The 23,830-nt window shown below is 39.3% G+C and overlaps 1 protein-coding gene across 1 annotated transcript in view; it reads left to right on the top strand.

Annotated features, from left to right (window-relative positions):
- znfx1 (zinc finger, NFX1-type containing 1) overlaps positions 1-19,621 on the top strand; it is a 32,257-nt gene extending 12,636 nt beyond the window's left edge. Inside the window, exons 8-15 of the mRNA XM_067373936.1 lie at positions 8,915-9,058; positions 9,346-9,457; positions 10,480-10,739; positions 10,905-11,044; positions 12,210-12,510; positions 14,579-14,689; positions 14,819-14,914; positions 15,699-19,621. Of these exons, the coding sequence (XP_067230037.1) occupies positions 8,915-9,058; positions 9,346-9,457; positions 10,480-10,739; positions 10,905-11,044; positions 12,210-12,510; positions 14,579-14,689; positions 14,819-14,914; positions 15,699-18,158 (3,624 nt within the window). The 3' untranslated portion in view covers positions 18,159-19,621. The remainder of the gene's footprint in view (positions 1-8,914; positions 9,059-9,345; positions 9,458-10,479; positions 10,740-10,904; positions 11,045-12,209; positions 12,511-14,578; positions 14,690-14,818; positions 14,915-15,698) is intronic.
- Positions 19,622-23,830: the final 4,209 nt, after the last annotated feature.

Raw genomic sequence — 23,830 nt, 5'->3', positions numbered from 1 at the left:
CTCGACACACACATCAATATTGTCAACCAGTAGACATGGACAAAGCCATAGAAATGGGCGTGGTGGAGGGGCTCAGTAGCGCCACCTTTTGACAAAAGTGGGGGGGTTAGTTTTTCCTACAGTCACCAAACTCGGTACACATATTATTCTCATCAAGCCGGACAATTTTCTAATTTACATTCATTAGCTCCGACCAACAGGAAGTCAGCTATTTTGGTTTGAATGTTAATTTTTTGAAAAAACAGGCTATGAATTTTATACTACTACTCCTACAGGGTTTATCCAATTTACACCAAGCTTTTTTTAACTTGTTGCTAACACATTGAAGTTGTTTAATTGCAAACGGATTTTGGATATCTCAAACGGTTTGGCCGTGGCGAGGCAACGAATTTATGGCAAGAAAAGGGAAACAAAGTGTTATAACTTCTGCATACATTAATTGATTTTGATGAAACTTTGGCTTAGTCTTTGTTGTACAAGGCTGATCACATGGATTTGACTATTGTGATTCAAAGTCATAGCGCCACCAACTGGAAGCAGAAAATGTGTCACTTTCAGCATACATTGAGATCACCCTCTTATTTTTACCTGATTTGCTTCAAAATTAATCAGAATAATGTTAAAACTTGGCACATGTAATCCTTTGAAAATGGGCAGGGAGGAGGGGCTCTATAACGGCACCTTGTAGTGCAGTAAATGTGGAGTGAATTTGACATAGTCCTTTGATGTTTAACCGTTTTAAGTGCCTATTGCCCGCTGTGCACAGTTGCCCTGAAGCCACCGGGGTGGCGGTGCCACCGGGCTTGGGCCCGCCATCGCTGCTCGCAGCTATATTTATTATTTTTTATTTTTTTTTATTTTTTTTTTTCCTTCTTCCGGGGCTTTTTGGGGGCCTTAACATGCTCAAAAACTCTTGAAAATTGGCACACACATTGGAATCCGCGGCCATTAGGACGCCGGAGAGGCTGGTACCCGGGCGTGGCAGGGGGGCTCGACAGCGCCCCCTTGAAAAAAGTCTGAAAATTTGGTCCATATATTAAACATGCTTGCACGTATTAGTATGAAACTCGGTACACATATAGACCTCATCGGGCCGAACAACTTTCGCGCTCTAAGTTAATCGCCACGCCAACAGGAAGTCAGCTATTAAGGGTTGTTTGAAAAACGCATGCTCTGGAATTTGATATACTCCTCCTAGACGATTAATCCGATCGCCACCAATCTCGGTCAGCATGAAGTCAAGACACTGATGATTAAAAATTGCCAGGGGATTTTTGATATCTCGAACGGTTTGGCCGTGGCGAGGCAACGAATTTATGGCGAGAAAAAGGAAACAGGAAATGTGTTATAACGTCTTAATACATATATTGATCTTTATGAAACTTCACGAGTGTGTTCGTTATAGGAGTCTGATCACATGGATGTGACTATTGTGAGTCAAAGTTATAGCGCCACCAACTGGCAGCAGGAAGTGTATCACTTTTTGAAATGTTTTGAGATCACCCTCTTATTTTTACCTGATTTGCTTCAAACTTCATCAGTGTAATGTCAATACACAGCAGATGTAGACCTATGACAGGATTTTTGATATTTGAAATATTGTTGCCATGGCAACAGGTCAAACTGTAATAATATTCTTGAGTGTTTTTGAGGCTCTTAACATGCTTCAAATTGCATGAAACTCGACACACACATCAATATTGTCAACCAGTAGACATGGACAAAGCCATAGAAATGGGCGTGGTGGAGGGGCTCAGTAGCGCCACCTTTTGACAAAAGTGGGGGGGTTAGTTTTTCCTACAGTCACCAAACTCGGTACACATATTATTCTCATCAAGCCGGACAATTTTCTAATTTACATTCATTAGCTCCGACCAACAGGAAGTCAGCTATTTTGGTTTGAATGTTAATTTTTTGAAAAAACAGGCTATGAATTTTATACTACTACTCCTACAGGGTTTATCCAATTTACACCAAGCTTTTTTTAACTTGTTGCGAACACATTGAAGTTGTTTAATTGCAAACGGATTTTGGATATCTCAAACGGTTTGGCCGTGGCGAGGCAACGAATTTATGGCGAGAAAAAGGAAACAGGAAATGTGTTATAACTTCTGCATACATTGATTGATGTTTATGAAACTTCAGGAGTGTGTTGGTTGTAGTAGTCTGATCACATGGATGTAACTATTGTGAGTCAAAGTTATAGCGCCACCAAATGGCAGCAAGAAGTGTATCACTTTTAAAATGCTTTGAGATCACCCTCTTATTTTTACCTGATTTGCTTCAAACTTCATCAGTGTAATGTCAATACACAGCAGATGTAGACCTATGACAGGATTTTTGATATTTGAAATATTGTTGCCATGGCAACAGGTCAAACTGTAATAATATTCTTGAGTGTTTTTGAGGCTCTTAACATGCTTCAAATTGCATGAAACTCGACACACACATCAATATTGTCAACCAGTAGACATGGACAAAGCCATAGAAATGGGCGTGGTGGAGGGGCTCAGTAGCGCCACCTTTTGACAAAAGTGGGGGTTAGTTTTTCCTACAGTCACCAAACTCGGTACACATATTATTCTCATCAAGCCGGACAATTTTCTAATTTACATTCATTAGCTCCGACCAACAGGAAGTCAGCTATTTTGGTTTGAATGTTAATTTTTTGAAAAAACAGGCTATGAATTTTATACTACTACTCCTACAGGGTTTATCCAATTTACACCAAGCTTTTTTTAACTTGTTGCTAACACATTGAAGTTGTTTAATTGCAAACGGATTTTGGATATCTCAAACGGTTTGGCCGTGGCGAGGCAACGAATTTATGGCAAGAAAAGGGAAACAAAGTGTTATAACTTCTGCATACATTAATTGATTTTGATGAAACTTTGGCTTAGTCTTTGTTGTACAAGGCTGATCACATGGATTTGACTATTGTGATTCAAAGTCATAGCGCCACCAACTGGAAGCAGAAAATGTGTCACTTTCAGCATACATTGAGATCACCCTCTTATTTTTACCTGATTTGCTTCAAAATTCATCAGAATAATGTTAAAACTTGGCACATGTAATCCTTTGAAAATGGGCAGGGAGGAGGGGCTCTATAGCGGCACCTTGTAGTGCAGTAAATGTGGAGTGAATTTGACATAGTCCTTTGATGTTTAACCGTTTTAAGTGCCTATTGCCCGCTGTGCACAGTTGCCCTGAAGCCACCGGGGTGGCGGTGCCACCGGGCTTGGGCCCGCCATCGCTGCTCGCAGCTATATTTATTTTTTATTTTTTTTATTTTTATTTTTTTTTCCGTCTTCCGGGGCTTTTTGGGGGCCTTAACATGCTCAAAAACTCTTGAAAATTGGCACACACATTGGAATCCGCGGCCATTAGGACGCCGGAGAGGCTGGTACCCGGGCGTGGCAGGGGGGCTCGACAGCGCCCCCTTGAAAAAAGTCTGAAAATTTGGTCCATATATTAAACATGCTTGCACGTATTAGTATGAAACTCGGTACACATATAGACCTCATCGGGCCGAACAACTTTCGCGCTCTAAGTTAATCGCCACGCCAACAGGAAGTCAGGTATTAAGGGTTGTTTGAAAAACGCATGCTCTGGAATTTGATATACTCCTCCTAGACGATTAATCCGATCGCCACCAAACTCGGTCAGCATGAAGTCAAGACACTGATGATTAAAAATTGCCAGGGGATTTTTGATATCTCAAACGGTTTGGCCGTGGCGAGGCAACGAATTTATGGCGAGAAAAAGGAAACAGGAAATGTGTTATAACGTCTTAATACATATATTGATCTTTATGAAACTTCACGAGTGTGTTCGTTATAGGAGTCTGATCACATGGATGTGACTATTGTGAGTCAAAGTTATAGCGCCACCAACTGGCAGCAGGAAGTGTATCACTTTTTGAAATGTTTTGAGATCACCCTCTTATTTTTACCTGATTTGCTTCAAACTTCATCAGTGTAATGTCAATACACAGCAGATGTAGACCTATGACAGGATTTTTGATATTTGAAATATTGTTGCCATGGCAACAGGTCAAACTGTAATAATATTCTTGAGTGTTTTTGAGGCTCTTAACATGCTTCAAATTGCATGAAACTCGACACACACATCAATATTGTCAACCAGTAGACATGGACAAAGCCATAGAAATGGGCGTGGTGGAGGGGCTCAGTAGCGCCACCTTTTGACAAAAGTGGGGGGGTTAGTTTTTCCTACAGTCACCAAACTCGGTACACATATTATTCTCATCAAGCCGGACAATTTTCTAATTTACATTCATTAGCTCCGACCAACAGGAAGTCAGCTATTTTGGTTTGAATGTTAATTTTTTGAAAAAACAGGCTATGAATTTTATACTACTACTCCTACAGGCTTTATCCAATTTACACCAAGCTTTTTTTAACTTGTTGCGAACACATTGAAGTTGTTTAATTGCAAACGGATTTTGGATATCTCAAACGGTTTGGCCGTGGCGAGGCAACGAATTTATGGCGAGAAAAGGGAAACAGGAAATGTGTTATAACTTCTGCATACATTGATTGATGTTTATGAAACTTCAGGAGTGTGTTGGTTGTAGTAGTCTGATCACATGGATGTAACTATTGTGAGTCAAAGTTATAGCGCCACCAAATGGCAGCAAGAAGTGTATCACTTTTAAAATGCTTTGAGATCACCCTCTTATTTTTACCTGATTTGCTTCAAACTTCATCAGTGTAATGTCAATACACAGCAGATGTAGACCTATGACAGGATTTTTGATATTTGAAATATTGTTGCCATGGCAACAGGTCAAACTGTAATAATATTCTTGAGTGTTTTTGAGGCTCTTAACATGCTTCAAATTGCATGAAACTCGACACACACATCAATATTGTCAACCAGTAGACATGGACAAAGCCATAGAAATGGGCGTGGTGGAGGGGCTCAGTAGCGCCACCTTTTGACAAAAGTGGGGGTTAGTTTTTCCTACAGTCACCAAACTCGGTACACATATTATTCTCATCAAGCCGGACAATTTTCTAATTTACATTCATTAGCTCCGACCAACAGGAAGTCAGCTATTTTGGTTTGAATGTTAATTTTTTGAAAAAACAGGCTATGAATTTTATACTACTACTCCTACAGGCTTTATCCAATTTACACCAAGCTTTTTTTAACTTGTTGCGAACACATTGAAGTTGTTTAATTGCAAACGGATTTTGGATATCTCAAACGGTTTGGCCGTGGCGAGGCAACGAATTTATGGCGAGAAAAGGGAAACAGGAAATGTGTTATAACTTCTGCATACATTGATTGATGTTTATGAAACTTCAGGAGTGTGTTGGTTGTAGTAGTCTGATCACATGGATGTAACTATTGTGAGTCAAAGTTATAGCGCCACCAAATGGCAGCAAGAAGTGTATCACTTTTAAAATGCTTTGAGATCACCCTCTTATTTTTACCTGATTTGCTTCAAACTTCATCAGTGTAATGTCAATACACAGCAGATGTAGACCTATGACAGGATTTTTGATATTTGAAATATTGTTGCCATGGCAACAGGTCAAACTGTAATAATATTCTTGAGTGTTTTTGAGGCTCTTAACATGCTTCAAATTGCATGAAACTCGACACACACATCAATATTGTCAACCAGTAGACATGGACAAAGCCATAGAAATGGGCGTGGTGGAGGGGCTCAGTAGCGCCACCTTTTGACAAAAGTGGGGGGGTTAGTTTTTCCTACAGTCACCAAACTCGGTACACATATTATTCTCATCAAGCCGGACAATTTTCTAATTTACATTCATTAGCTCCGACCAACAGGAAGTCAGCTATTTTGGTTTGAATGTTAATTTTTTGAAAAAACAGGCTATGAATTTTATACTACTACTCCTACAGGGTTTATCCAATTTACACCAAGCTTTTTTAACTTGTTGCTAACACATTGAAGTTGTTTAATTGCAAACGGATTTTGGATATCTCAAACGGTTTGGCCGTGGCGAGGCAACAAATTTATGGCAAGAAAAGGGAAACAAAGTGTTATAACTTCTGCATACATTAATTGATTTTGATGAAACTTTGGCTTAGTCTTCGTTGTACAAGGCTGATCACATGGATTTGACTATTGTGATTCAAAGTCATAGCGCCACCAACTGGAAGCAGAAAATGTGTCACTTTCAGCATACATTGAGATCACCCTCTTATTTTTACCTGATTTGCTTCAAAATTCATCAGAATAATGTTAAAACTTGGCACATGTAATCCTTTGAAAATGGGCAGGGAGGAGGGGCTCTATAACGGCACCTTGTAGTGCAGTAAATGTGGAGTGAATTTGACATAGTCCTTTGATGTTTAACCGTTTTAAGTGCCTATTGCCCGCTGTGCACAGTTGCCCTGAAGCCACCGGGGTGGCGGTGCCACCGGGCTTGGGCCCGCCATCGCTGCTCGCAGCTATATTTATTTATTTATTTATTTTTTTTATTTTTTTTTTTCGTCTTCCGGGGCTTTTTGGGGGCCTTAACATGCTCAAAAACTCTTGAAAATTGGCACACACATTGGAATCCGCGGCCATTAGGACGCCGGAGAGGCTGGTACCCGGGCGTGGCAGGGGGGCTCGACAGCGCCCCCTTGAAAAAAGTCTGAAAATTTGGTCCATATATTAAACATGCTTGCACGTATTAGTATGAAACTCGGTACACATATAGACCTCATCGGGCCGAACAACTTTCGCGCTCTAAGTTAATCGCCACGCCAACAGGAAGTCAGCTATTAAGGGTTGTTTGAAAAACGCATGCTCTGGAATTTGATATACTCCTCCTAGACGATTAATCCGATCGCCACCAAACTCGGTCAGCATGAAGTCAAGACACTGATGATTAAAAATTGCCAGGGGATTTTTGATATCTCGAACGGTTTGGCCGTGGCGAGGCAACGAATTTATGGCGAGAAAAAGGAAACAGGAAATGTGTTATAACGTCTTAATACATATATTGATCTTTATGAAACTTCACGAGTGTGTTCGTTATAGGAGTCTGATCACATGGATGTGACTATTGTGAGTCAAAGTTATAGCGCCACCAACTGGCAGCAGGAAGTGTATCACTTTTTGAAATGTTTTGAGATCACCCTCTTATTTTTACCTGATTTGCTTCAAACTTCATCAGTGTAATGTCAATACACAGCAGATGTAGACCTATGACAGGATTTTTGATATTTGAAATATTGTTGCCATGGCAACAGGTCAAACTGTAATAATATTCTTGAGTGTTTTTGAGGCTCTTAACATGCTTCAAATTGCATGAAACTCGACACACACATCAATATTGTCAACCAGTAGACATGGACAAAGCCATAGAAATGGGCGTGGTGGAGGGGCTCAGTAGCGCCACCTTTTGACAAAAGTGGGGGTTAGTTTTTCCTACAGTCACCAAACTCGGTACACATATTATTCTCATCAAGCCGGACAATTTTCTAATTTACATTCATTAGCTCCGACCAACAGGAAGTCAGCTATTTTGGTTTGAATGTTAATTTTTTGAAAAAACAGGCTATGAATTTTATACTACTACTCCTACAGGGTTTATCCAATTTACACCAAGCTTTTTTTAACTTGTTGCTAACACATTGAAGTTGTTTAATTGCAAACGGATTTTGGATATCTCAAACGGTTTGGCCGTGGCGAGGCAACGAATTTATGGCAAGAAAAGGGAAACAAAGTGTTATAACTTCTGCATACATTAATTGATTTTGATGAAACTTTGGCTTAGTCTTCGTTGTACAAGGCTGATCACATGGATTTGACTATTGTGATTCAAAGTCATAGCGCCACCAACTGGAAGCAGAAAATGTGTCACTTTCAGCATACATTGAGATCACCCTCTTATTTTTACCTGATTTGCTTCAAAATTCATCAGAATAATGTTAAAACTTGGCACATGTAATCCTTTGAAAATGGGCAGGGAGGAGGGGCTCTATAGCGGCACCTTGTAGTGCAGTAAATGTGGAGTGAATTTGACATAGTCCTTTGATGTTTAACCGTTTTAAGTGCCTATTGCCCGCTGTGCACAGTTGCCCTGAAGCCACCGGGGTGGCGGTGCCACCGGGCTTGGGCCCGCCATCGCTGCTCGCAGCTATATTTATAGTCTATTATTTCTTAGGACTGTCAGTAGAATAAAAATAATTTTATTTTATTTTATTTTTATTTTAGTCTGTTATTTCTTAGGACTGTCAGTAGAATAAAAATAATTGGTTTATTTTATTTTATTATTTTATTTTATTATACTAGTCTATTATGTCTTATGATTGTCAGAAAAATAATTGTTTATTTACATTATTTTATTTTATTATAGTCTATTATTTCTTAGGACTGTCAGTAAAATAAAAATAGTTTTTATTTTATTTTATTATACTAGTCTATTATTTTTTATGATTGTCAGTAACATAAAAAGAATTGTTTATTTTATTTTATTATTTTATTTTATTATAGTCTATTATTTCTTAGGACTGTCAATAAAATAAAGATAATTTGTTTATTTTATTATTTTATTTGATTATACTAGTCTATTATTTCTTAGGACTATCAGTAGAATACAAATATTTTTTGTGATTTTTAATGTTGCTGTAAACACTCAAGTTTTATTTGTAAAGAGACAAGGGTGAGTCTTTTTTAATTTTTGCATAAACTGTTCTTAAAGAAAACAAATTAATATGTAACAAAGATTTCTTCTTAATAATCTAATTAATGGCATGTTTAATTTGATAATTCAATTAAATGTGTGGCTGTTTAGGTGTTTTTATTTGTTCGTTAAAATGCCAGGATGACAAATTCAAAAGTTATCTGAAACAATTATGTGCCACTGTGTCTCATCATATATTAATGGTATTTCTAATGAGTTCTGCTGCATGTCCACAGATCTACACAGAGATGGAGGAAGCAGACGAGCTCTTAAAGAGACAGACTGCCCAGCTCGAGTGCAGCTTGCGTGGCGTCCTCAGAGAAGACTTCCTGGAGAGATTCATCTCTGCTCAGCACTGGGACAGCCTGTATATACAGCCAGTGAGTCTGTCGCACATTCAGTGTGTCTGAACCTAACTCAGCTGCCAAACATGCCATCCATAAATAGTTTATACAGACATGTGGACCCTGTTTAACCCTATAATGTCTGCTGTATCATATATTTCTAAAACCAAATAATCAACTTTGCAGAAAAACCTGTCGCACACAATCTTCTACAGTCCTTCTGTCATTTTTTTTACATGACTTAAACATCAAACCATGAATCATGTGACTTGTAATATGCACATCGTTTTTTTTACTCAGCAATTCCTTTCTTTCTGCGTTAGGTGTGTGATGGATTTGAGAGAGCAGGGAAGAAGAAGCCTTCAATGATAGCGGAGTGGCTCGGCATCGGATCCAATGTGTTTTTGCAGGGGCTACAACTAACCGCTGGAGCAGGTGAGACTTTAATAGACTCATTACAATGTCAGAAACAATAGAGCTTTTTATGTTCTGCATGAGGTAAAATAAATCATAGATTGTGCTTCCCTTGAAGAAAAATCTTCCACATCATCATTAAAGTTCTTGCACCACATGCCATTAAAAAAATGAACAGCTTTTCTATGGGATTTCCTTCATTCTTTAAAGGGGTTGTTGCTTGTGGATGAGTTGAATCAACTCAACAGCAACTACATCAATTTATCCACTAACCATTCAGAAACGTCTAAAAGTTGTAACTTCTTCCTGGGTCTCTCCATCAGTGTCGACTCCGGTTTGATCAATGTAAGGCTGAACAAAATCCTCATTTTGGCTGTGTGAGATTCTCCAGCTTTGTTGTTGTTGAGCTGTTGAAGCTCCACCCTCTTCTGGAAAGCAGGCAGCTCATTTGCATTTAAAGGGACACACAGTGTCGGCGTGTTTTTGCTCAAACCCAAATAGGGGCAAATTTGACAAGCTATAATAAATGATCTGTGGGATATTTTGGGCTGAAACTTCACAGACACATTCTGGAGACACCAGAGACTTATATTACATCTTGTGAAAGGGGCATTATAGGTCCACTTTAATGCACTATGATTTTCCCTCACCACTGAGATGCAGTATTTATTATTTTTTTGATACTTAATGCAACAACTGCCAAACTATTCATAAGATAAAGTGTTCAAAAATTTCTCAGTTATTGGCATGAATGCAATGCTTGCATACATTGTTTCTGCAGCTCATTGAGGCCCCCTGCTGGTAAACATTTTTTTTATTTCTGCATGACACATTACAGATTTGTTGTGGCCATTTTTGAGCTTGTTTGACTACTTGTAATGTTTAAAGTAACATCCCTAAAAAGTAATTTTTTACAGAAACATCCTAACCTCTTAGGAAATAGAACATTTGTCAAATCTTAAGATAGGAAGTCTCTGTAATAAATCTCCAGAAAAATCAATGGCAAATTCAGCATTACAAACCTCTCTCTCTTTCTTCTTCAGAGGCGGCAGATGAAGACGGGCCACAACTGGCGGGTGAGGAACTGATAGATATAGATGAAGAGGCGGATCTGATCCAGGCGGAGAGGATATTGGTGGATGCAGATCACCGGGATAAAGACCATCAAAAACGGAAATGCGAGGAGAAAAGCATCGCTGCCATGGCTGACATGATGTTGTCTTTGAACCTGAATAAAACTGAACCTCAACCAGACCAAAGTCAGAATCCGAGCCAGACTCAGCCTGATCAAGAAGAATGGCAGGTATGAATATTCATTTATTGTTTAATCATTTATATTATATATTATTTTTTAAATAAGACATGTCATAAGCTGTGTGTGCATTTAACATTTTCAAAAAATTTGATTCATCATGCGTGTTTGTGTTGTGATGATCTCAGTGCTACTCTTCTGTTCATGTGTGTTCAGATACAAGGCCACCAGAAGAAAAAAATGAAACAAATGGCTCGAAAAGAGCTGAGGAAGACTTCAACCATGAGTGAGGAACAGGAAAGGCGTACCAGAGATGTGTGGAGCCTGAATCTGAAGGACAGATGGAAACTGTATCGGTAAGACACACACAGACACTTCCTCCACTAGATGGCAGCATCTACCCACAAATTAGTGATGGGAAGTTTTACTGACTTGTTCAACAACAAAATGAACAAATCTTTTCTCAAGTCAGTGTTACATGTTAAGAGCCAAATTCCCCAACACATCAACTTATGCAAATGTTCACATTTAGAATAAGAAAAAACTATAATGCAGCCAAGGCCAAATTATGAGGAACAGAAATGATTCATTCATTGCTTAGCTGGATCTATTAGTTCACCTCACCTCCCGATCTGAGTCATTCATTCGTTTCTCATCACATCCCTATAAAATGAAGCTAAGCAGTCTGAAATGATTAGTTCACCTCCCGAGTCTTCTCAGATCTGAAGACTTGGGAGGTGTACAGAACCTATAGGATGAAAATAACCAATTCACTCTCTGAGTCATATTAAAGATCCGTTCTGTCATTTGAAACATGCATTTTAGGCTGGAGCAAGGATTAGTTCACTTCAGAATTCAAATTTCCTGATAATTCACTCACCCCCATGTCATCCAAGATGTTTATGTCCTTCTTTCTTCAGTCGAAAAGAAATTAAGGTTTTTGAGGAAAACATTCCAGGATTTTTCTCCATATAGTGGACTTCACTGGGGTTCAACGGGTTGAAGGTCCAAATGTCAGTTTCAGTGCAGCTTCAAAGAGCTCTACATGATCCCAGATGAGGAATAAGAGTCTTATCTAGAGAAACCATCGGCCATTTTCTAAAAAAACAAATGCTCGTCTTGCACTGCTCTGTGATGTGCCACGCATTACGTAATCATGTTGGAAAGGTCATGCATGACATAGGTCAATCATTTCTCTAGATAAGACTCTTATTCCTCGTCTGGGATCTCTTTGAAGCTGCACTGAAACTGACATTTGGACCTTCAACCCGTTGAACCCCAGTGAAGTCCACTATATGGAGAAAAATCCAGGAATGTTTTCCTCAAAAACCTTAATTTCTTTTTCGACTGAAGAAAGAAAGACATAAACATCTTGGATGATGTGGGAGTGAGTAAATTATCAGGAAATTTGAATTCTGAAGTGAACTAATCTTTTAAGCCTTGTCTATGAAACCGGGGGAAAATGTGAAATAAAAGAGCTATATTAAATTCATGCTATAAAAATTTTTATTTCTCCTTCAGTCTTTGGGTTTTGCGCTACCGGACTGATCTTCGCGCTAAAGCCCTCGCCGCTGAACAGGTCTATCAGGATGCGGCGGATCGACTGAATGAAATCCGTCGTCGTGAGGATCTGTTTGTGCTGAAGCAGGCTCTGGTCGTCGGTATGACCACCACAGGAGCGGCTAAATACAGACAGGCTCTGCAGGAGCTGCAGCCCAGACTGGTGATTGTGGAGGAGGCGGCAGAGGTGTTGGAGGCGCACACCATAACAACCCTCAGCAAAGCCTGCCAGCACCTCATACTGATCGGAGATCACCAACAGGTAGACATGACTTGATCAATTGCTGGGACTGTCAACGGATTCAAAATGTTTCAAGAAATAGTCTGAGCCAAATATGTGTGTACTTTCTAGCAACATTAGAATGCAAGGAAATTGAATGATTATTGGGAATCTCTGGAGTTTTGATGTACTCCTCAGAGAACCTCATAAGAAATGCTAATGTCAAATTTTATTAATCGAAATTTTTGCTTTATTAAGCAAAAAATGCTGTTCTTACTTAGATTTTTTGTCTTGTTTCTAGTCAAAATATCTTAAAGTTCTTAAATCAAGATGCATTTTCTTGACAAGTAAAAATTATTTTCTTGTTTTCAGGAAAAATAAGTCAAAATTAAGTAAGTCTTTCCTTAAAACAAGCAAAATAATCTGCCAATGGGGTAAGCAAAATAATCTTATTTCAAACCAAGAATAAGCTATATAATCTTGTTTTCAGTTTGGACTAAGATTATTTTGCTTACCCCATTGGCAGATTATTTTGCTTGTTTTAAGGAAAAAAGTACTCAATTTTGATTTATTTTTCCTGAAAACAAGAAAATAATTTGTACTTGTCAAGAAAATGCTTCTTGATTTAAGAACTTTAAGATATTTTGACTAAAAACAAGACAAAAATTCTAAGTAAGAACAGCATTTTTTGCAGTGTAGGCCAGGATTAGTTCAATTTGGACATTTAAGTAGCTTTTATAAACATTACTGATGTGCATCTTGAGATAAAACAATGGCATTGACATATGTTAAAGGTGCCCTAGAATGTGTTTTCACAAGATGTAATATAAGTCTAAGGTGTCCCCTGAATGTGTCTGTGAAGTTTCAGCTCAAAATTCCACATATATTTTTTTAAATTCATTTTTTAACTGCCTATTTTGGGGCATCATTATAAATGCGCCGATTCAGGCTGCTGCCCCTTTAATTCCTTGCACTCCCCACCCCCGAGCTCACGACTGCCTTAAACAGCATAAACAAAGTTCACACAGCTAATATACCCCTCAAAATGGATCTTTACAAAATGTTCGTCATGCATGCTGCGTGCATGCATCGTATCTTGTGAGTATGGTATTTATTTGGGTGTTTACATTTGATTCTGAATGATTTTGATGGTGCTCTGTGGCTAAAGCTAACATTACACACTGTTGGAGAGATTTATAAAGAATGAAGTTGTGTTTATGAATTACACAGACTGCAAGTGTTTAAAAATGAAAATAACGACGGCTCTTGTCTCCGTGAATACAGTAATAAACGATGGTAACTTTAACCACATTTAACAGTACATTAGCAACATGCTAATGAAACATTTAGAAAGACAATTTACAAATATCACTAAAAATATCATGATATCTATCTGCCATTTTTCGCTATTGTTCTTGTTTGCTTACCTAGTCTGATGATTCAGCTGTGCACAGATCCAGACGTTAATACTGGCTGCCCTTGTGTAATGCCTTGAACATGGGCTGGCATATGCAAATATCAGGGTCATACATACTAATGATCCCGACTGTGACGTAACAGTCGGTGTTATGTTGAGATTCGCCTGTTCTTCGAAGGTCTTTTAAACAAATGAGATTTACATAAAAAGGAGGAAACAATGGTATTTGAGACTCACTGTATGTCATTTCCATGTACTGAACTCTTGTTATTCAACTATGCCAAGGTAAATTCAATTTTCGATTCTATGGCACCTTTAAGATAAGTCATTGCAAGTTCAGTTAAAACAGCTCAAACATGCATTTTAGACTGGAACAGTGCTTAAAGGGAAAGTTCACGCAAAAATCAAAATCATTCCATGATTTGCTCACCCTCAAAGCATCCTAGGTGTATATGACTATCTTCTTTCAGATGAACACAATTGAAATTATATTTAAAAATATCTTGGCTCTTCCAAGCTTTATAATGCTAGTGAATGGGGCTTGAGATTTTGAAGCCCCAAAAAGTGGATCCATCCATAAAATGAATCCATACGGCTCCAGGGGGTTAATAAAGGGTTATTAATGTATACAATAAATGCTTCTGTAGTAAGAAACCATGATGCTAACACATGTCTTTATTTGAACCTGCACAGCTGAGGCCTAGTGCAACAGTGTACGATCTTGCCAAGAATTTCAATCTGGAAGTGTCGATGTTTGAGAGGCTTGTCAGAGTAAACTTCCCGTTTGTGCGCCTCAACTACCAGGTTAGTTTCTGTACCATCACATCAACCACTGGGTTACATATTCACAGATGTCATTAACTCGTCTTTTGAATCATGTGCTAAAACAACATAAACAACAAATCCTGTTCCGTTTACTTTGTTTGTTTCTAGCATCGAATGAGGCCATGCATCGCTCGTCTATTGACTCCTCATATCTATGAAACTCTGGAAAACCACCCCTCTGTGCTGGAGTATGCCAATGTCAAGGTAAGTAACATAATTACACAACCTTGTATGGTCATTATTATAAGATTGCATGCAGAAACTTATCACAGTTTGCTTAAATGGACGCTCCACTTTTTTTGAAAATAAGCTCATTTTCCAACTCCCCTAGAGTTAAACAGTTCAGTTTTACCATTTTCAAATCAATTCAGCCAATCTCTGGGTCTGGCGTTACCACTTTTAGCATAGCTTAGCATAGTTCATTGAATCTGATTAGACCGTTAGCATCTCACTCAAAAATGACCAAAGAGTTTCAATTTTTTTCCTATTTAAAACTTGACTATTCTGTAGTTACATTGTGCACTAATACCGACGGAAAATGCAATTTTCTAGGCTGATATAGCTAGGAACTATACTCTGCTTTTGGCGTAATAATCAAGGAACTTTGCTGCCATACCATGGGTGCAGCAAGCACAATAATATTACGCCATATCGGCATAGAAAATCACAACTTTTAATTTTCCGTCAGTCTTAGTACACAATGTAACTACAGAAGAGTCAAGTTTTAAATAGGAAAAATATCAAAACTCTTCGGTCATTTTTGAGCAAGATGCTATTGGTCTCATCAGATTCAATGAACTATGCTAAGCTATGCTAAGTGGTACCGCCAGACCCGGAGATCGGCTGAATGGATTTGAAAACTGTAAAACTCAACTGTTTAACTCTAGGGGAGTTAGAAAATTAGCCTATTTTCAAAAAAAGCAGAGTGTTCCTTTAAAGTTATTTGGGTACCATCATCTCCTTGACATCTGTATCTTTCTGTCTATAGGGGCTTCTGAAAAATCTTTTTTTCGTGAATCATTGTCAGCCCGAGCAAGAGATTAAGGATGGACGGAGCCACCAGAATCCTCACGAAGCTCAATTTGTGGTCAAGCTGTGCCGCTACTTGCTGGACCAAGACTACGAGCCTTCCCGGATTACCATTCTCACAACCTACACCGGACAGCTTCACTGTCTGCGTAAGCTCATGCCCTCTCCAGAGTTCTCTGGCGTCAAAGTCCATGTCGTTGACAAATACCAAGGGGAGGAGAATGATATCATCATATTGTCTCTGGTGCGCAGCAACCTTAAGGGCAAGGTCGGCTTCCTGAACATACCGAACCGGGTCTGTGTTGCTCTCTCTCGTGCTAAGATGGGTCTTTATTGTATTGGAAATATGGACATGCTCAGCTCGGATAAACTGTGGAGCAACATCCTACACACTCTGAGAGAACACGACCAAGTTGGTGATGCTTTGACGTTGAGCTGTCAGAACCATCCGGAAAAACAGATCCAGGTGTCCTGCAGTGATGACTTCAGAGGTTCCCCTGAGGGTGGTTGTGATCTGCCCTGCCTGTTCCGCCTGGAGTGTGGCCACGTGTGCACCCGTATGTGCCACCCAAACGATGCCGAGCACAAGAAATACAAGTGCATGAAGGACTGTCCAAAGGAGCTGTGTAAACTGGGCCACAAATGCACAAAGCGCTGTTACCAAGAGTGTGGTAAATGCCGGGTACTCCTAGACAAGATAATACCATCATGCCAACACAATCAGAAGGTACCCTGCCACCAAGACCCTGCAACATTTGTGTGTCAAGAGCACTGCCAAAAGACCCTCCCATGCGGCCATCCCTGCAAGTCGACTTGCGGAGATTCCTGCACCTCTCAGTGCATGGAGAAAGTTCAGATGCAGCTGAAATGTGGACATATCCAAGAAGAACCATGCTATGTTTCCAGGGACTACAGAAAGGAGCCAAACTGCAGAACTAAATGTGGCACTACCTTGAAATGTGGCCACCCTTGCCCAGGAACTTGCCATAGATGTTATCAAGGCCGCCTGCACAAAGGATGCTCCCACAAATGCCAAGAAACCCTTGTGTGTTCTCATAAGTGTCGGGAACCCTGTGTAAGAGATTGTCCACCATGTTCCTCACCTTGCGAGAACCGTTGTGTCCACAGCATCTGTAAGAAGACTTGTGGGCAGCCTTGCGCTCCTTGCATCGAACCCTGCGAATGGCAGTGCCCTCACTACAGCTGTACCAAGCTGTGTCACGAACCGTGTGACCGTCCGCCTTGTTTAGTTCCCTGTAACAACACCTTACCCTGCGGACACCGCTGCATAGGCCTGTGCGGAGATCCTTGTCCCAATAAGTGTCGTGTTTGCCACAAGGAAGAGGTCACGGAGATCTTCTTCGGCAGTGAAGATGAACCGGATGCATGTTTTATTCAGCTAGAAGATTGCAAGCACTTGTTTGAGTCCAAAGGAATGGATCGTTACATGAATCTCGACGAAGACCAAGATGCTGAACTGGATCAACGGGCAATCCGACTGAAGGAATGTCCAAGGTGTTGCACTCCCATCCGTAGAAACCTTCGGTATGGCACTCACATCAACCGCAGCCTGGCAGCCATTGAGATGGTCAAAGAGAAGATCAATGGTGATCCTGATATTATCAAGAAACAGCAAGAAGTCCTAAGATTGCAACTACATGCGCAGAAGAACTTGAAGAAGCATCTTCCCATAGAGTTTGCCTCCCTTAAACAGAGGCTCACCACAAAGGACCTTTCATTCCAACAACTTTGGCATCTCGAGAACTTGATAACCTTCCTCGTGAGTATTGGGAAACTGAAAGAAATGCAGAAAGAACATATGACGCCAGAACAAGGCAATGTTCAGGCTTTCTCCTGCAAAGTCGATGAAGCTTTGAAATTCCTCTTGGATCTAAGTCAGAGGTTTTCAGACCAGCAGGTTGCAGATCTCGAACGTGAGTTGAAGAGACTCTCCTACCTGGCTGAGCTCAACGCGCGCTGCAAGATGTCTCAAATTAAACTTCGTTTCAGCATTGTTCTTGCCACCGAGGTCAAACAATTAAGAGACATCCTGGAGGACACTTTGCCCTTCTCTGAGGGTCTAGAACGTACAGTTGAGCAAATGTTCACAGAGCTGGAAGATAAACTGCCGCGCAGTGGCCTGGGGATCACTGACGACGAGAGGGTGATGATACTCAAAGCCATCGGTTTGAATAAAGGACATTGGTACAAATGTCCAAACGGACATGTATATGCAATTGGTGAATGTGGGGGTGCTATGGAAAAAAGCACATGTCCAGAATGCAAGGCTGACATTGGAGGTACTAACCACACTCTCATTCAGGGAAACGCTGTGGCGTCTGAGATGGATGGTGCACAACATCCTGCCTGGTCAGATGCTGCCAACATGGCAAACTTTGAACCGATGGACATTGATTGAAATTCTTAGTTACTGTTGCCTTCCCAGACAGCAGCATAGTGTGGCCCAGATCTGAAATGTGGATTACGCGTGGACCAGATGTGGGCCGGATCTGGGCCGACACTATGTTGCTGTCTGTGTTCTGTCTGCAGACGGGTGTTGGGCTTTAATCTGGTAACACAAATCATGAAATACTGTTAAATCAGGTAAGCAGGTTGCACCTTTTTTAACAGCAAGTTTCAAAGTGAACTTTTTTTTAGTGCTTGAAACTGTACTTTGCATTATTTCCTTACATTTATGTTGAAGCCATGATGAGGGAAAATTTGTAGTTCTTTTTTTAGGTATATTTGCTGTACGGCAACTAGTCAACCTCTTGATGAAATGCTCCTTCCACTTTCATTTTGGTGGGGGGAAAAAGAAACGTTTCGGCTTGCAAGATACAATTCTGATGGCAATTTTTCCCTAAAAGGTGCATTGTCTAAATTGTAGCAGTACATACATGGCGACACAAAATGGAGACTTCGATGTAAGGGGACCCGCAGTGTATGTAGATAGAAATGGCTGATTCTAAAAACATAACATGTAAATTATGAAAACATAGTTATGTATATTATATTGCATTTCTGTCAACAGATCCTCTTAAATACACACTGGACCTTTAACATGATGATGCAAATCATTAGTCTCTTTGATTTGATTTGCTCATGTCAGATTAAAAAGAGTCAAAATCTTTCTTACTGCCTGCTAACTGATGAGCAACTTACCTATTTTTATTCGCATTTCATGCTTAGTGATTGGCCAGCTGTGTAAACATAGCCACTATGTTAAGACTGACTTAAGAACTAGTCTGAATTAGACCAATATACCTTTTTGTTAAAGTTGACCCATCTTAAAGAAAAATTTGAAGAGTAATTTATAAAACTAGTCTAAGCAGTTTATGCGACTGGTCGCTCTTTTACAAATATTATGCTCTGTACATTTCATGCATTAGTTTTTAAAAGCATATTTTTCTTGAAATGTTAACAGTTATATAAAAAAAATCTTGTTTTTTTTTTTTTTTTTTTTTTTGTAAGTTTGCTTTGTTTAAATGCAACATATGTCAGAACATAGTCTTATAAAGCAGCTTGTTGTGGTCCTGGATGCTGATTGGTCAATTGGATTGATATGGTGTTCCAGGCTATGACTTTAACCCCCGGTTTCACAGACAAGGCTTAAATCTAGTCCCAGACTAAAATGCATGTTTAAGCTGTTTTAACTGAAAGCAACTTGCTTAAAATATGTCACTGCCATTGTTTTGTCTCAAGATGCACAAGGTATGTTTATAAAAGCTACTTAAATGTCCTGATTAAACTAAGGCCTAAACCTGGCTTAATCTAAGCCATGTTTGTGAAACCAGGCCTAAATGTCCTGGATCCAGATGTGCTAACATAAACAATGTTAACCAGTGAAATTACCAGTAGCTTACATGTATGCTCACAGAAGAATAGCACTTAATCATAAATATGCTTAATAAAATCATGTTTAAATGAAAATGTGTCCTTCATCATTTTTATTAAATACTAACCATTTCATAAACGCAACAAGGCCCTTGAGGCCATGTTTTATTGTGAATACAGCAAAGTCCTCATGCTTTACTGCTTTAGTATGTACTAATTTTTGTCTACATTTCACTAGGTGGCAGCAGTGTACCAGTCAACAACTTGTATTGGGACAAAGTCAGTATGCATTTGTGCTCTCCACAATGCAAGCTGTGGTTTCTCTCATGTACGGTCAGGTTTTGACCTGAATCAAGAAACACACTGGTCTCTGCCAAGTTCAGCAGGTTTATCCACTGATATCTGGATATAATAAAGCATTAGCCGAGCATTCAGCCTAAATATACAAGCAGTCACGTGAGTCGAGAGGCTAGTCGTGAGCTGCTGGGACGACTTCCATTTAGACTTCCCAGCAGCTTACATCAGTTCATTATGTGATGAATGTCGCCTTGTCATAACATAAACCCGAATGCAAAGTCGGCAGTTTCTGCACAGGAATTGAGGGTGGGGTGGAGAAGCGACAACAAAAACTGTTGTGTCAGGATGCATATTTCTGAGGGACAGTATTTACGAGCGGTAATTTTATGGGGCCAAAAAAAGCAAGTGAAGCAAAACGACATCAGTCATATTCTTTTGCGCTAGTTTAATGCTTCATGCGTGCCTAAGAACATCCCTTAACTCTGGTAAAAATCGATCTCTCAGTGCTTCATTGCTTTTGTGCAATGGTGGCAACAGCAATATGATAAAAGTCATCAGCGTTCAATAAATCTGAGTGATGACGACAAAATTTGTTTTGCTAATTAATGTAATTTATTATTTTTGCTGTAGAATATTTACTGTTGCTACAGATCAACATGGCATTTTGGCAGATTTATGCATAATTGGCATGAGGTTACGGTCGATTTTTCAATGGCTTCACACTCATCTGCTTATTATGGATGTGACTTTTATTTTCTGTTTGAATTCAAGGGCAGATTAGGACAGGAGTCTGACGCATGATTGGGGGAGGGATTGAGCATCTATGCATGATTGTTCGTCACAATGAGTCATTGTGTTTAATGGAAAGGATCATTTAAGTGTCACACAGATTGGGCTGTTGGGTTCACAGAGACACAGAAGAGCACATGCGAACTCGTACTGTCCACCCTGAGTGAGCGCTAATGTAATTAGGGTTCAAGTGCTTCAGTATGCAAATGGAGAATAACATTACCGCAGATGGGGAAAGTAGGATTCCGGTTGAAAATGTGACGTGTTGAATATGATTCCAGATGCTAAGAACAAAAAATACCATGGTATTAGGATGTTATATATAACATTAATATATTATATATACCATCCTTTTTAAAAACAAAAAAAAAAGTACCATGGTATATGTCATGGTTTCTCAGCGACGGGTTTGTGAGATTGTTGTAATAATGTCAGTTCAAATTTAAACTATACAAAAAATAATAATATTTTAAACTAAATTTAATTATTTATTTCACAAGATCTCTGGTGCCTCCAGAATGTATCTGTGAAATTTCAGCTCAAAATCCCCCACAGATCATTTATTATAGCTTGTCAAATTTGCCACTATTTGGGCAAAAACACGCAACTTTTGTGTGTGTCCCTTTAAATGCAAATGAGCTGCCTGCTTTCCAGAAGGGGGCGGAGCTTTAACAGCTCAACAACAACAAAGCTGGAGAATCTCACGCAGCCAAAATGAGGAAAGTGTTCAGCCTTACATTGTTCAAACCGGAGTCGACACTGATGGAGAGACTCTGGAAGAAGTTACAACTTTTAGACGTTTCTGAATGGTTAGAGGATAAATTGATGTAGTTGCTGTTGAGTTGATTCAACTCATCCACTAGCATGTGCCGTCATGTTCATCTTTTGTGTTGAATTGACCTTCGTTTGTGAAGCAGTCCGGCGTAAAATGACGGCATGACAACAACACTCGACTACAACAACTCTTCCTCTTCTCTAAAGCAGCCCAACATGGCCCCGCCCCCTTTGTTGAGTGTTCTCGGGGGCGGGGTTTATGTAAATTTTAGGGTTAGTGATGTCAACAACCCGAGAAGAAGCTCATTGTAGTCCCTACCAGCCGTTTGTTGTAGTCCTCAATTTCGGTAAAACGAAATATTTCCCTTTGCATTGAACTTTGTGTGTCATAACTTTGCAGATGTTGTTTATGATCAAACGGCAACTAAAGTTAATATAGTCAAATCATAATCAAGGAACCCTTTAATTTCAGGAGGTTCATCATGTTATTTAAGTAGGAAAAAGGCTGGGAAACCATGGTAATCATTCAGTATATTTGATATTAAACATGCTTATACCAGCTCTATAATACAACTATTGTCTCATTTGTTTCTATTTTTATTTATTTAATTTCTCTTGTCGTTAGGACTTTTAGGAGAAAAATCCAGGAACAGTTTGAGACATTGTTGAGATGTTTTCTGGAGAAATTAGATTTCTGCTGTATTTTTCTTATGCAGGACAAACATCTGAAAGGCTTGAAATTCCATCAAAATCTCTATTTGTTCTCGGTTTAATCTTATTGCTTTCTAAATTGAGATATAAAGCAGATCTCATTTGTGATGCGTCATTCTCTGGAAAGTAGCTGTTTCATGACTGCAATTTGTTCTCAGTTTGTATTAGTTGTTGTGCACGTCATGAGAATCATATCTGGCTGTTTTCTGCATTGCATTTATCAAACCCGCCTGGTTGGAACGAACTGATTAAAATTTCATTGGGCCCCGTGGTGATCAGCTATATGCTTTCATCAAATAATGTGAATGCGGATGTGCAAATATAGATCTGGTAAGGTTATAGCTTTGGCACAAAAGCATATGAAAGCCTTATTCACTCTCGCCTGGCTCTGTGTTTCAGCGACAGGCACTTTTGTGTCCTGCAGTACGGCTGCTTTAATTAATGTTGGATTACGTGTCCTTTGAACAGTCACTGATTCATGTTCAAAAAGAGGTTTGTCGTGTAACGAGGTGTAATCGTAAATAGAGTACTGGAGTGTCTTATGAAACATGGAAAATTTGAGAACTTTTAATCATGTAATTACCAGAGAGAAAAACTAGCTAAAAGATTAACCTGCTTAATAGGTTCTGCCATTCCAAACCTGATGAGAAAAACACCAATAACTTACCTAATCTACTTGAGTTACGCATCCGTTATGAAACAGGAATTCTCATCCATGACCGGATAATGCATCGATGAAATATGTGGATTTATTTTGATGGCAGATGAACATTTTGAATTCTTTATTCACTGTTGGTTCACATAATTATCCAGAACAGATCACTTCTGTTCTGTGAAATGTGTAGCACACATTTTTATTGGGTTTGTTGTTGCAATGCATTAAAAATTCTAACAATTTTTCTTCCATTATAGACTTGCATCCACTGAGAATATGCTTGTTAATTCCTCTCTCCCTGTTGAACTGATTTCACTTTGGCTCATGTTCCTGTAATGCTAGTCTTTTATTTGGAGTGGACCAGTTCTCTGGTGACTCCCCTCCTTTTTGGCACAGGTTCTGCCAACGTATTTTGTAAAACCACTGCCAATTACAGACTCAGCAAAGCTTGCTTTTAATAAGCGTTGTTTGCCATGTAAAAGCAAAACATGCACCGACATGCTTTTTTTTTTTTTGTGAGAGGAGCAAATTTGAAAGTTGCACAAATCTGTCAAATATGCAAGATGAGAAAGTGTGAGCATCAAGATACATTAAGTCATATTGTAGGATGAGGAACATATTGTAGACTAATTGACAACTTTAAATGTAGATGTTTTTCTTTTACATTTTCGGGAGATAAAATATTAGTCGTACTTGAGTCTTGTAGGTGGTGACCATTGCATTGTTATTAGGGTATTCTAGGTTGATTAAAAGGTGGTTATTTTCTGTCTGACTTGGAAAGAAGCCTCTGATCTTCTGGTTTGTAGATAAAGGCCCGTTCACACCAAGAACTATAACTATAAAGTTATAAAGCCTTGATGGCAGAGGCTATTTGTCAACTGCAGCAATAGTGTGTGGGTAAAAGGCGTGTGGCAGAAAGTTTTGATGCAAATTGAGACGTGTTTGAATCCGCCTTTTGCTTAACTTAGTCTACTCCCTTTTCCCATCGCATATCGATTCAAGAAAATATTCGAAAAGTGGAAATAAATTTA

Source organism: Chanodichthys erythropterus, chromosome 21 (assembly GCF_024489055.1).
Source record: "Chanodichthys erythropterus isolate Z2021 chromosome 21, ASM2448905v1, whole genome shotgun sequence".
Taxonomy (NCBI): domain Eukaryota; kingdom Metazoa; phylum Chordata; class Actinopteri; order Cypriniformes; family Xenocyprididae; genus Chanodichthys; species Chanodichthys erythropterus.
The sequence above is the reverse complement of the archived record's forward strand: the minus strand, read 5'-3'. Positions and strand labels throughout refer to the sequence as shown.